The 14,168-nt window shown below is 29.0% G+C and overlaps 4 protein-coding genes across 4 annotated transcripts; 2 read left to right on the top strand and 2 right to left on the bottom strand.

The window, feature by feature from the left end:
- Positions 1–367: 367 nt before the first annotated feature.
- Positions 368–1,006, top strand: LOC128954989 (uncharacterized). Its single transcript, XM_054300616.1, has one exon. The coding sequence runs from the start codon at positions 368–370 to the stop codon at positions 1,004–1,006; it is 639 nt and encodes a 212-aa protein (XP_054156591.1).
- A 499-nt stretch (positions 1,007–1,505) lies between these two features.
- LOC128954979 (oxalate decarboxylase OxdC-like) lies at positions 1,506–2,657 on the bottom strand. The gene has a single exon (XM_054300605.1). The coding sequence runs from the start codon at positions 2,655–2,657 to the stop codon at positions 1,506–1,508; it is 1,152 nt and encodes a 383-aa protein (XP_054156580.1).
- A 2,489-nt stretch (positions 2,658–5,146) lies between these two features.
- On the bottom strand, positions 5,147–6,724 carry LOC128954508 (oxalate decarboxylase OxdC-like). The gene is made up of 2 exons (XM_054300097.1): positions 6,690–6,724; positions 5,147–6,436 (listed from the first exon to the last, which is right to left on the bottom strand). The coding sequence occupies exon 2, from the start codon at positions 6,405–6,407 to the stop codon at positions 5,220–5,222; it is 1,188 nt and encodes a 395-aa protein (XP_054156072.1). The 5' UTR covers positions 6,408–6,436; positions 6,690–6,724; the 3' UTR covers positions 5,147–5,219.
- Positions 6,725–10,099: 3,375 nt separating this feature from the next.
- LOC128955605 (uncharacterized) lies at positions 10,100–10,997 on the top strand. The gene has a single exon (XM_054301281.1). It carries the CDS (start codon positions 10,163–10,165, stop codon positions 10,781–10,783), a length of 621 nt encoding a protein of 206 aa, XP_054157256.1. The 5' UTR covers positions 10,100–10,162; the 3' UTR covers positions 10,784–10,997.
- The last annotated feature ends 3,171 nt before the right edge of the window (positions 10,998–14,168 follow it).

Raw genomic sequence — 14,168 nt, 5'->3', positions numbered from 1 at the left:
AATATATATAATATTAAATATTAAAATAATTATGACATTTAGCCTTAAATAATTTACTGTATTCATAACAATCATATTATTCAAATAAAAAAAAAATTAACAACAATTTTTTTAACAAAATAATTAACACACATATTAAACACATTTATCTTTATTTATTATTAATTAATATTTAATATTTTAAATATATAGTCATTTTATTAATCGATTTGAAACATTTATATTAATTATTATTATGTCAATTATGGTATATACAAATGTTAATAATATACTAAAACTATTGCTATTTATATTACTAGTATTATTATTATGGAACTGTAGTCAGATAAGTCCCGGTGCAACCAGTGTTTCCTATGGTCAGCCAGCTATGGTGCGACCATCACCATCACCAGCACCTGCTTGTAAGCCCCGGTACATTGAGATTGCATGTCCATCATCATCAGCAGCAGCACCGGTATATAATCAACAGCAGCAACCAATGATAATGACCGAACGGTACGATAGGTTGCCATCACCACAACCACCACCTAAATTAACATACAGAGCGCCTCCTATATACCAACCACCTCCACCAGCACCAGCAAAACAAGTATATCTGGTGCCACCACCTCCATCACCACCACCACCACCGCCAGCAAAACAAATATATCTGGTGCCACCATCTCCACCACCACCACCACCACCGCCAGCAAAACAAGTATATCTGGTGCCACCACCACCACCAACGCCACCAGCCAAACCAGTGTACATAGTACCAGCACCTGTACCGGCACCTGTACCAGTAATACGTGTGCTTAAACAACGTCAACTACTACCACCACCACAACCAGCAGCTTCTCCACCATTGATCAAACAGCAGGAAGTCATAGTCATCGATGATGAAGATCAGCATCAATCAAGTGATACCTATGAAGTCGTTAATGATGGTAATAAAGTACCGGAGCCTGAGCTACCAGAGCCGCCAGATGTTGTTGTTGATGGTGAGCATGGTGAGTTATCATGGTAATAAAAAACTCACTAAGTGGGGTGTATTTTTTTTTTATCACAAACGTATTTTTTATTAAAATGATATTTATTTATTATACATATACTGAATATTTATCAAAAAATAACTTAAATATAATGAATAAATTAATACTTATTTAACTTTTTTTTAAATTAAATTAAAATATTTAGTATTTTAGTTTAATTTTTTGTAATAATTATTAATAGTTAAACAAATTTATTGAATATTTTTAACAATTTATTTAAACAAATATTTTACTAAATATGCTTTTGAACTTTAATTATCACAAAAAAAAAATTTTACATTTTATTATTTAACTAATAATAAAACATTTTTTAATTAATAACAAACAAACTTAATTTTAACAATTAAAACAAAATTCAATTAATTAATAAAAAATTAAATCAGAGAATTCATTCAAATAAAAAAAATCAATAATAATCATCATTATCACCAAAAAAATCATCAAAATAAACGGTTATCCCTAAACCCTATTCCTTTAAAGAGGCCGGAAAACGGCTTTCTCTTTGTATATACCATCCAAAAACCTGGCACCGGTATGCAAATGGGCGTCGACTAGCTGTTCGGGCGTATGGGCCAACCAAGTAGCCAATGACATATCAGCGAAATAGGGAGTCGGGAATACTTCCAGAAAAGTTACGGTAGTATTACCGGTATTTTGGATATAGTGTCCCATAGCTCGGGGAACGTAACTAACGTCGCCCTCCTGGAAGTCCATAGTCCGGGCCTCGCCGTTGGCCGCAAACGTTGTAATACGGGCCTGACCTCTGACCAGATAACCCCATTCGTCGGCATTCGGGTGCCAATGCATTTCACGCATACCGCCCGGATTGATGGTCAATATGGCCGACGCCATAGTAGTCAGCGGGAAATTACGGCGATCGATAATCTTGACCGAACCACCCGTTCGGGTAACGTTAGGCTCAATTTTGGTCGTATCGAAAGTTATTGGAGGTGTTAGTCCCGTACCTTTGGCTACAGCGGCCAACTCCTTTTCCAACGGGCCGGGTAGTTGTGAGGGGAATATATATAGTTTCGATTTAGGCAAACGGGCAAACGTACGGCCAGTGGTGGCAAAATTCAAATCGGTAACCAAATGAGGTGTATGTATTAGATAATCGGTTAGCTGGAATTTATCGAAATCATTGAAATCACCTTTGTTGAAGGCTAGTATGAAAAAACACCCGTCCTTACCGATACCCTGTATCGAATGGGCCCAACCGCTCGGGAAAAACCATAGATCCGATTGTTTAATATCGGCTACACGTCCTTTGGCTTCGGGCGATACAATAGTCACCCGACATTGACCCTCAATAACGTAGGCCCATTCATCGGATGCGTGCCAATGCATTTCCCGGATACCGCCGGCAATCAATTTCATTTGGACACCGGCTATATTTTTGGCAATCGGCAAATCGTTGACGTTGACCTGACGGGCCCAGCCGGCCGAGTAGAGGGAACGGTGGGTGAAACTGAACGGGTATTTAAACGATTGTTGTTCACCATTGTCCGATGATGGCGGCCATACCGAATCGGGATTGGCCGAATCGAGTGCCTGATTATAGAATTGACTTGAATAGTCGTCACCAGTGGTCAGACCTACAATGGCCAGGTAGTAGATGATGGTCATCATCATCATCATCCGTAGTACTATTGATGATGGTTTCATATTATTATTATTATTATTTGTTGAGATATCTAAATCAGATTTATAATAATAATAATAATTTTAATTTCTAAACTGCTATATAAAACAATAATATTAAATAAAAAAATATCTAAAAATTAATTATTATTATTATTACAGCATGGACAGTTTTTTTGTGTATAGCAAATGTTTAGTATCAAACAATATATATATATATTTCAAAAATTATATTTAGTTTGCTAAAATCAACATGCAGAAATAAATAAAATAAAATAATAATTATTATTTTTATTAGTATAAAAATATTTTACCGTTTGTACCTTATTAGAAATAAAATAATTAATATTTAATTAAAATTAATAATTTAGCTTGTTGTTTTAATGATACTAGGTAGTTTATATATCATACTGTATATACAAATACTGTATATTTCAAGTTATGAAATTTTTTGTGATTTTTTTTTTGTTGAACTAATCATAATTTATTAGTATTATTTGTAAATGTTATTTAATAGAAATTATTTTTATTTAATCATCATTATGTGTTTAAAATCATTTTGTTTTGCAATTTCTAGTTAAACTGTACATAATGTGTGTGTGTGTGTGTGTGTGTGTGTGTGTTGTTTGTTGTGTGTGTGTGTGTGTGTGTGTGTGTGTGTGTGTGTGTGTGTGTGTGTGTGTGTGTGTTTGTTTGTTTAAGTAACGTTAGAAATAATACATATTATTAAATACTATTTTCACAAATAAATTTTCTAATTTTAATAAAATACTTATAATGTATTTAGTATGCTATGAGATATTTATTGTACTGTAATATTGATTAATACATAAATAAGTTATAATTAACTAATTACTACATTAAACAAAAAAAAATAATTAATAAATTAATACTAAATGTGCACTTAAATTTATAATAATAGTAATACTGTAATAAACTAATTGTATTTTTTTTGAAAATGATTATTGAATTGTATTTTTTAGATTTCATAAAAAATACTTAATCATAAAATAAATTTTCAAAAATTAAAAAAAAAATATTTGTGATGTAATTTAAGTTTAATATTGTGAATCACTTTTTAATAATATAAAAAGTTAGTTATCTAGAAATATAATATATTAAAATATTAATATTATCAATATTATCAATATATATATATTATTAATACAATTACTAGCAAAATATTATTATATTAGTTAAATATTTTTATATAAAAATAAAATACTAAACATATTTTTGCTAATATTTTTATTATTAATTGCTAGCAATACTAAAATATAATAATAATATTCATATAATAATAAATTATTGTAAATATTTTAAATATATGTCAAACATAGTATAGACATAATTTTTTAAAAAAAAAAATTGAATTATACGATTCAATTAAATAAAAACAATGTTAGTCATTAAAAAATATAATTAATAATACATAAAACATAATATTAATACCGGTATATTATATATAATATATTATATTATTGATATTTATAGTAAATAGACCTAAGATTTGTAGCGATTATATCTGCTACGGGTGTCACTAAACGGTACGCCCACTCACTAGTTTTGCGGTGGTTCGGTATACGTGTGCTTAAACAACATCAACTACCACCACCACCACCACCACCACTACCACCACCACCACCACCACCACCACCAGCAGCAGCAGCTTCTCCACCATTGATCAAACAGCAGGAGTTCATAGTGATCGATGATGATGTAGATCAGCACCAATCAAGTGATACCTATGAAGTCCCTTATGATGGGAATAAAGTACCGGAGCCTGAGAGCTACCAGAGCCAGATGTTGTTGTTTTACGGTGAGCATGGTAAGTTATCATGGTAATAAATTGGGTGGGGTGGGGTTAACACAAACGTAATTTTTTTTATTAAAATGATATTTATTTATTTGAAATATTTTTTTATTGTTGATAAGTATTTCAATCGACGTTAATAATTATATGATAAATCAATTTTTATTTGTAATTTGTTTTATTTTAGATATTTGCATGAGCAAGTAGATTTTAAAAAAAAAATTATATTTAATTAATTTACATATAGAATATTTATCAAAAAAATAAATAAATAATAATAAAATAAAATATTCTTAAATATTTTGAATAAATTAATAATTATTTAATTTTTTTTAAATAAAATAAAAATATTTAGTATGTTTTTTCTTTGTATATTTCTATTGTAATAATTAGTTTATATAACAAATTTATTTAATATTTTTAACAATTTTTTTTAAACAAATATTTTACTAAATATTTACTTTAATTATCACAAAAGAAAAACTTTTTAAATTTTATTATTTAACTAAATAACTAATAATAAAACATTTTTGATTAATAACAACAACAAAAAAACAAAAAAAAAATAATTTTAAAAAATCTAAATTCAAAGATTTAATAATTAATTTAATTAATTAAAAAAAATTCAAATAAAAATCAATAATAATCATTATTATCACAAAAAATCATCAAAATAAACGGTTATCCCTAAAACCCCATGCCTTCCCCCCCCCTTACACTTACACAGTGACACTTTAAAGGGGACGGAAAACGGCTTTCTCTTTGTATATACCATCCAAAAACTTGGCACCGGTATGTAAATGGGCGTCTACTAGCTGTTCGGGCGTATGGGCCAACCAGGTAGCCAATGACATATCAGCGAAATAGGGTGTCGGGAATACTTCCAGAAAAGTTACGGTAGTATTACCGGTATTTTGGATATAATGTCCCATAGCTCGGGGAACGTAACTAACGTCGCCCTCCTGGAAGTCCATAGTCCGGGCCTCGCCGTTGGCCGCAAACGTTGTAATACGGGCCTGACCTCTGACCAGATAACCCCATTCGTCGGCATTCGGGTGCCAATGCATTTCACGCATACCGCCCGGATTGATGGTCAATATGGCCGACGCTATTGTGGTCAGCGGAAAATTACGGCGATCGATAATCTTGACCGAACCACCCGTACGGGTAACGTTCGGCTCGATTTTGGTCGAATCGAAAGTTATCGGCGGTGTTAGTCCCGTACCTTTGGCTACAGCGGCCAACTCCTTGTCCAACGGGCCGGGCAGTTGTGACGGGAATATATAGAGTGTCGATTTAGGCGATCGGGCAAACGTACGGCCAGTGGTGGCAAAATTCAAATCGGTAACCAAATGCGGTGTATGTATGAGATAATCGGTTAGCAGGAATGTACCGAAATCATTGAAATCACCTTGGTTGAAGGTTAGTATGAAAAAACAACCGTCCTTACCGATACCCTGTATCGAATGGGCCCAACCGCTCGGGAAAAACCATAGATCCGATTGTTTAATATCGGCTACATGTCCTTTGGCTTCGGGCGATACAATAGTCACCCGACAGTGACCCTCGATAACGTAGGCCCACTCGTCCGATACGTGCCAATGCATTTCTCGGATACCGCCGGCAATCAATTTCATTTGGACACCGGCCATATTTTTGGCAATCGGCAAATCGTTGACGTTGACCTGACGAGCCCAGCCGGCCGAGTAGAGGGAACGGTGGGCGAAACTGAACGGGTATTTGAAAGATTGTTGTTCACCGTTGTCCGATGATGGCGGCCATACCGAATCGGGATTGGCCGAATCGAGTGCCTGATTATAGAATTGACTTGAATAGTCGTCACCAGTGGTCAGACCTACAATGGCCAGGTAATAGATGATGGTCACCATCATCATCGGTAGTACCATTGATGATGGTTTCATATTATTATTATTATTATTTGTTGAGATATCTAAATCAGATTTATAATCAAATAATAATAATTTATAAACTGCTATATAAAACAATAATATTAAATTTTAAAAAATTAATTATTATTATTATTGCAGCATGTACAGTTTATTTTGTGTATAGTAAATGTTTAGTATTAACAGTATATATATTTTTTCATAAATTATATTAAGTTTTGCTAAAAACAACATGCTGAAATAAATATAATAATAATTATTATTATTATTAGTATAAAAATGTTTTACCGTATGTACCTTATTAAAAAAATAAAATAAAAATATTAATATTTAATTTAATACTAGGTAGTTTATATATACAATTATATTTCAAGTTATGAAAATTTTTGTGATTTTTTGTTGTTGTTGAGCTAATGTTAAATCATCACATTTTATTAGTATTATTTGTAAATGTTATTTAATGGAAAATTTTTATTAATTATCATCATTATGTGTTTAAAAAGTTTTGTTTTGCTATTTCAAGTTAAACTGTAATTATTGTGTGTGTGTGTTTGTGTGTGTGTGTGTGTGTGTGTGTGTGTGTGTGTGTGTGTGTGTGTGTGTGTGTGTGTGTGTGTGTGTGTGTGTGTGTGTTTAAATAACGCTAGAAATAATATGTAATATTAAATACTATTTTCACAAATAAATTTTCTAATTTTCATAAAAATACTTATAATGTATTTAGTATGCTATGAGATATTTATTGTACTGTAATATTGATTAATACATAAATAAGTATATAATTAACTAATTACTACATTAGCCACAAAAAAATAATAATTAATTAATTAATACTAAAAGTGCACTTAATTTATAACAAAAATAATACTGTAATAATAGTATAGTAATAATAATCTAATTGTATAAATATTATTTTTTTTTGAAAATGATTATTGAATTGTATTTTTTAAATTTCATATAAAATACTTAATCATAATATAAATTTTCAAATTTTGTTTTTTTAAAAAAAATATATTTGTAATGTAATTTAAGTTTAATATTGTGAATCACTTTTTAATAATATAATGTTTTAATAATTTAATTTTATATTGTAAAAAATAAATTAAAAAATTATAATTAATTTTATAAATAAATAAATCTAATTAATTTAAAAAACAATTAGTATATAATTTAAATATTTTTATTTAATAAAAAGTTAGTTATCTAGAAATATAATATATTAAAATATCAATATTACAATTACTAGCAAAATATTATTATATTAGTTAAATAATTTTATATAAAAATAAAATACTGAACATATTTTTGCTAATAATTTTATTATTATTGCTAGTAATAATAATATTCATATAATAATAAATTATTTTAAATATTTTAAATATATGTCAGACAGTATAGACATAGTTTTTTTTATTGAAAAAAAATTGAATTATACGATTCAATTAAATAAAAACAATGTTAGTCATTAAAAAATAATTAATATTAATAATACATAATATTAATACCGGTATATTGTATAATATATTATTTTATATTGATATTTATAGTAAATAGACCTGAAAATTATGGTTATGTTTTTTGGTAGACAATAAACAATCAAAAATAAAATAGTAATAATAATAACATAATTATAATAATATAATTATAATAATTTATATATATATATATATATATACTGTACATAAAAATGCATTTTTATTTAATAATTATTCAATAATGCTTATAAAATTTAAAAAAAAACAAAATTATTAAAAAATTAAATAAAAATAGATATAACAGTATTTAATAACAAAAATTGTTAGTAAATAAATACATTTAAAAAAAATCATTAGCATTATATGAAGCAAAAAAAAAATTAATAAAATAATTTATCAACAAAAATACAACAATTAAAATGTTAAGATTATTATTATTATTATTATTACACAAAAATTGAATTAATTTTTGTCAATCATATCATACAGTAGTAGTAGTATAACAAGTATATCATAATAATGTACAAAACTAGCCATACATTTGGCAATAATTTATTAATAATAATATTATTAGTAGTAATAACTAATACTATTGACTACATTGATGGTGGGGACGGCCATAAAAAATTTATCTATATCAAAGAGGAGGCACCGTGTGTACCGAAAATAATAGTCGTACCCCAGATCAAGTACATACGGGTGCCGGGACCCAAACAGGAGGAAAAAATTATTATGATGAAAGCACCGGCACCTAAACAAAAAGTGATTGTCGTTAAACAACCGGCTCCGGCACCGCCACCGGCTAAGACTATTGTCGTCAAACAAGCGCCGCCACCACCGCCGCCAGGCAAAGTGATTGTGGTCAGACAAAAAGTACCGGTCGCTGTCCACATACCGATGCCCACACAAAAACCTGAGGTTATCATATTGACGGCCAAACAGGAGGAGGAGGCGCCCAAACAGTATTCAGATTGGAGATAAAGTTTTGTATTAATGTATTAGTGTGTGTGTATGTGTGTGTCTGTCTGTTTGAGTGTGTGTGTGTGTGTGTCTGTCTTTGTGTATGTGTGTGTGTATGTGTGTGAGTGTATGTGTCTGTCTGTGTGTGTGTATGTGTATGTGTGTGTGTGTGTGTGTGTGTGTGTGTATGTGTGTGTGTGTGTGTGTGTGTGTGTGTGTGTGTGTGTGTGTGTGTGTGTGTGTGTGTGTGTGTGTGTGTGTGTGTGAGTGAGTGAGTGAGTGAGTGAGTGAGTGAGTGAGTGAGAGAGAGAGAGAGAGAGAGTTATGTAAAATAGAAAGTTATATTAATATTATTGATATATTAGTATTTTAATATAAATAGTTATATTAAAATACTAATACACATATATCATTAATATTTTTTTAGTATACTAAAATAAAATAAAATTAAGTTCGTTAATAAATATAACTTTATTGTTGTAATAATGTATTATAAAAATACTGTAAATACTGTTTTTTAAAATTTTTGTATTGGTGTTGTAAAACCCCATTAGTTCATAATACTATTGTATTGTATGATATTATAATTTAGCTATCAATTAATTTTTTACAATTAAAGATATACTAAATAATATATTTTTTTTGTTTTATCATTATTAAAATATTTAATTTATAAATTATTTTAATATTTTTATTTTTTAAACTGTAACATTTTAATTGATAATAATAAATGATAAATATATATAAATTTTAATAATGTAAAATTTACTTGCTATTATACTCAAATTTATATTATAATCTAATTATTATATATAAATATTTTAACATTAAAACATTAACTAATTTTATAACTTAAATATTATATATAACAGTATATATTATAAAATATTATTAAAATATATTTAATGACTTAATTTATTTTTTTTTTAAATACTTTACAATTTTACAATAGATTTTTATTTAGATTTTTAACCAAAAAAATGTATTTAGTAATAATAATAATAATATTAACAATACTAAAATAGTTAGACAAATTAATTAAAGTTTTATTATATATATAACATAATTAATATACTAATATATAGTACTAATAAATACATAATATAGTGTATATAAAAAAATGTTTTGTTATAAAAAGTTTTTTGTTGTTGTTTTTTTTATAAAAAAAAAGTTTTAATTTAATTTAATGCATAATTAAAATGCTAACTGTGCCATCAACTATGTATATTACACACACATAGACACTATTCAAACCTACAGTTCCCTAAACTATATGGTAGACACACACACACATGAATTGATAGTCAATTATTTTGTTGTTTAAAAAATGATATCATGACTACCACTAGTACTACTATCAAAATCAGTGGCACTGGTCTACTGGCACTAGTATTAATACTGTCTATTACATTGGTATGCAATCATTATCACCAACAATGGACAGACACCACACCATTACTATATCGACAACAATCAGCACCTGTAGCTGTCATCGGACAGCATAATAATAACAACAATCACAGAATATATAGGCGATCGTTTGGTTTATTCAAAAAGGGTGTCAAAAAAGAAGTCATTTACATACCGGTGCCCATCAAAGTCAAGTCCAAAAAATCACCACCACCACCTAAAAAGTCGCCGCCGCCTAAACCTCAAGTTATAGTAGTCAAGGCACCGGCACCATCGAAAAAATCGTGTCCACCCCAGATCGTAACCGTTCCCAAATACGAGTACATAACAGTACCCCAGAAGGCACCGCCTCCCAAAGTGATTATGATGCCGGCGCCGCCCGTACCGCCCAAAGTGATACTCATGAAATCGCCACCCGGTCCCCCATTACCGCCCAAAGTGATTGTGATGAAAGGTCAGCCGCTTAAGGCGCCGCCACCGCGTGTTGTTATCCAGAAAATACCTTACCCGGTACCGGTGCCCACACCCGACCATAATGGCTGGTAGGGTTTTAGAGTGAGTGAGTGAGTGGGTGGGTGAGAGAGAGAAAGAGAGAGAGAGAGAGAGAGAGTGAGTGAGTGAGTGAGTGGGTGATAGAGTGAGTGAGAGAGAGAGAGAGAGAGAGTGAGTGAGTGAGTGAGTGAGTGAGTGAGAGAGAGAGAGTAAGAGAGAGAGTGTGTGTGTGAGAGAGAGAGAGTGAGTGAGTGAGTGAGAGATAGAGAGAGTGAGAATTATGTTATTTATGTGTATTTATTTGTATTTTTTTAAATCTAGTAAAATATTTTTTGAAATAATCAGTAAATTTTTACATTTATTAATATTAGTCATATAATTATTATTTGATGTTTTTATTTTGTATTTGTAAAAACATAATTTTTTATTTTTATTAAATTATAAATTGTATTTCAATAATATATATATATAGTAATATTATATAAATTATATAGAGACTGCTTATTTAAATTATTTAATTTAATTTCTAATTTATAATAATCAAAATATTTTTAGAAACAAATTATCAGATTTTTTTTTATAATTAAGTTAATTTTTAAAAACATTTACTTAAAATCTATTTAATTATAACGATGTTTAAACATAAATGTTTTTGAATTAATTAATATTAAATGTTAATTAAATGTCAAAATATTGGTCAAAAATTATTATAATTAAAAATTACTATGGGTTTAGAAAATTAATAAACTATTAATAAATATTTTTAAATAAAATTTCTAACTGTGTGTATATATCGTACTAAATATTAGTCTACATTTACACAATGACTATAAAAATAAAATTGTCATTTATTATTATTATTATTATTATTAGTTAGCAAATAAAATTTTTGTTATCAATTTTTTTATATATGATTTCATGTTATCATTAATTTTTATCAACCTTTATATACTGAATATTTATTATTTACATTATTTGTATTATTATTATTATTATTATTATTTGTTTAATATAACATTGAAAAAATATTGTATTATTAATTTACTTAAATATTATAATTAATTATTTTGTATGTTAACAAAAAATAATCTGTGTAAATTTTATGAAACAACTATGAAATATTATGTTTAATTCAAATATTTTTTTTAAATTAAAAATAACATTCAAATATAATATTAAAGTTTATATCATAAAATGTTATAATTTTATTATTATTAATAATAATTTGTACAAAAAAAAACAGTGCAATGTTTGAAATACAACTATAATTATGTATATAAAAAAAATTGTTTATAGCATATGTTCAATGCTATTATTAATTATTATTAATATATATATATGATTAATATTTATTAATAATAATAATAATAATAAAAAGTACAGTGTTATACAATTGCAATTGAATATATCCTATTGAAAACCCATTGACTATTATTGTTATAAATTTATATACATGTATACAGTATATGATAAATGTTTTTTTCATAATAAAATTGAAACATTTATTTAATATTTATTATTATTAATAATAATAATAGAGTTATACTAATAATAATTATTATTATCTACTGTATATTGTATTTGTAATAACAAAAACATATTAAAACTATTAATATTATTTAATACATTACTAATAATTCACAATAAAAATACACGTTTGCATTACATTTGATTTTTTGTTGTTGAAATATATATATATTTATATTTATTGTAATATATCTATTAGTATTATTATTAGTATTATTATTTTAATTATAATTTTGTTTCAATATTAAATAAAATTTATAAACTAAAACAGTTTTCATTTAATTTTTTTTACTATCATTTATTGTTTTTATAATTATTTTATCGATATTTTTTATTGTCAATATATATATATCTTTTATACTGTATAATAGTTTATCACATAATAATAATTATAACTTTAATTAATTAATAATAATTGTGTGATTAATATATATATATATATATATATATATATATATATATGAAATTACTTTTAAATCTAAAGACTAATATAATAATATGTGTTATCAGTAAAAATAATAATAATAATAATTAGGGGGTAAAAAAGTGATAAAACAATAAAATAAAAAAATGTTTAGTTATTTAGCGGCAATAATCATAATACTAGTCATCAATATTATTATTAACGACCAAAATCTAGTCAACTGTGTGGCCAACTGTCCGCCGCCGCAAATAGTCTATCCGTGCGAATGTAGTAACAATCTTATCTATTGTGGCCATCGGGAAACACGGGATCTGTCCAACATATTTGCTGCCATTAGCCGATATCTGGCCAACGATAGCAAAGAGTATCTTGTATTGGATCTCACGGGTATAGGTGTCCGACAACTGGAGGCCAATGTATTTCATGGCCTACAATTCAAACGTATCTATTTGCGTGACCTTCACGAGCTCCGGCATATCGATGCCCAGGCCTTCAACGGTACTCAAGAATATACCGAAGAGCTGACCATTGAGGGCCAGAATCGGTTGCTAAACGACCAGACGTTTGCATCCGCATCGTCATCATCGACGACGGCCGCTACTGCCATCCGATCGCTGGTCAACTTGCAGTTACTTTATATGGACAACCGCGAGATGACTGTCTGGCCGAACCGTGCACTCGGCAATCTCCGACATCTCCGTGACTTGGATCTCAATTTTAATCGCCGTCCATCTACTAGTGGCGGTCCATTGAAACGTGTCGATAGTTTTGCATTTTACGAGCAAAACCTGTTGGAAGACATCGACATTACCGGTCAGTCCGTAGAGTTTGTCGGCAAAAATGCGTTTACTTTTTCCGAGACTGCCGTCGGCGGCGACGGCGGCGGCGGCAGCGCTAAACTGTTGCGCATATTTCTCGACGACAACCATCTGGACAGTACGGGTCTCGAGCGGGGATTGTTTGCCGAAACTAATCGACCGGTTGAGCTGTTTGTACGGCGAAATCGGTTCCAAACAATTGATGAGCCGACATTTGGACCGTTTTTTGCGGCCAATCCACGCAATAAACTGGACATTGGCCAGAATCCACTGGTACTCGACTGTCGTATGGCATGGCTTACCAATACAAGTAAGATTGATATCTATGGCCAGATATTGGGCGGCGAAACGGCCAACGATGGACGTCATATAATGTTTTTGGACAGTCAAGAGTTTGCTGGATGTTAGCCCCCCACCCCCGACTACCGACCGCCACCCACCCTCCCGATGCACCCGTTATAGGGATGTATTTTTAATATACTGGTGCTTAATTAGTACAATACTATACAGTGATATATTTGTCATTAATGTTTTTTTTTTTAAACGTAAGTGTCATGTATTGTGTAAATACAGGTATTTAATAATATCGGGTATTAATTATTATATGATAGTTAATACCAGTGCTTATTAATGTATGTGATATATAAAACTAATGTATTATTTTATTTTA

Source organism: Oppia nitens, unplaced genomic scaffold, assembly GCF_028296485.1.
Source record: "Oppia nitens isolate AA-2021 unplaced genomic scaffold, nextdenovo-longstitch-racon4-pilon3 scaffold12_pilon_pilon_pilon, whole genome shotgun sequence".
NCBI classification, from domain to species: Eukaryota; Metazoa; Arthropoda; class Arachnida; order Sarcoptiformes; family Oppiidae; genus Oppia; species Oppia nitens.
Note: the sequence above shows the minus strand (reverse complement) of the source record. Positions and strands in the feature narration are given on the sequence as shown.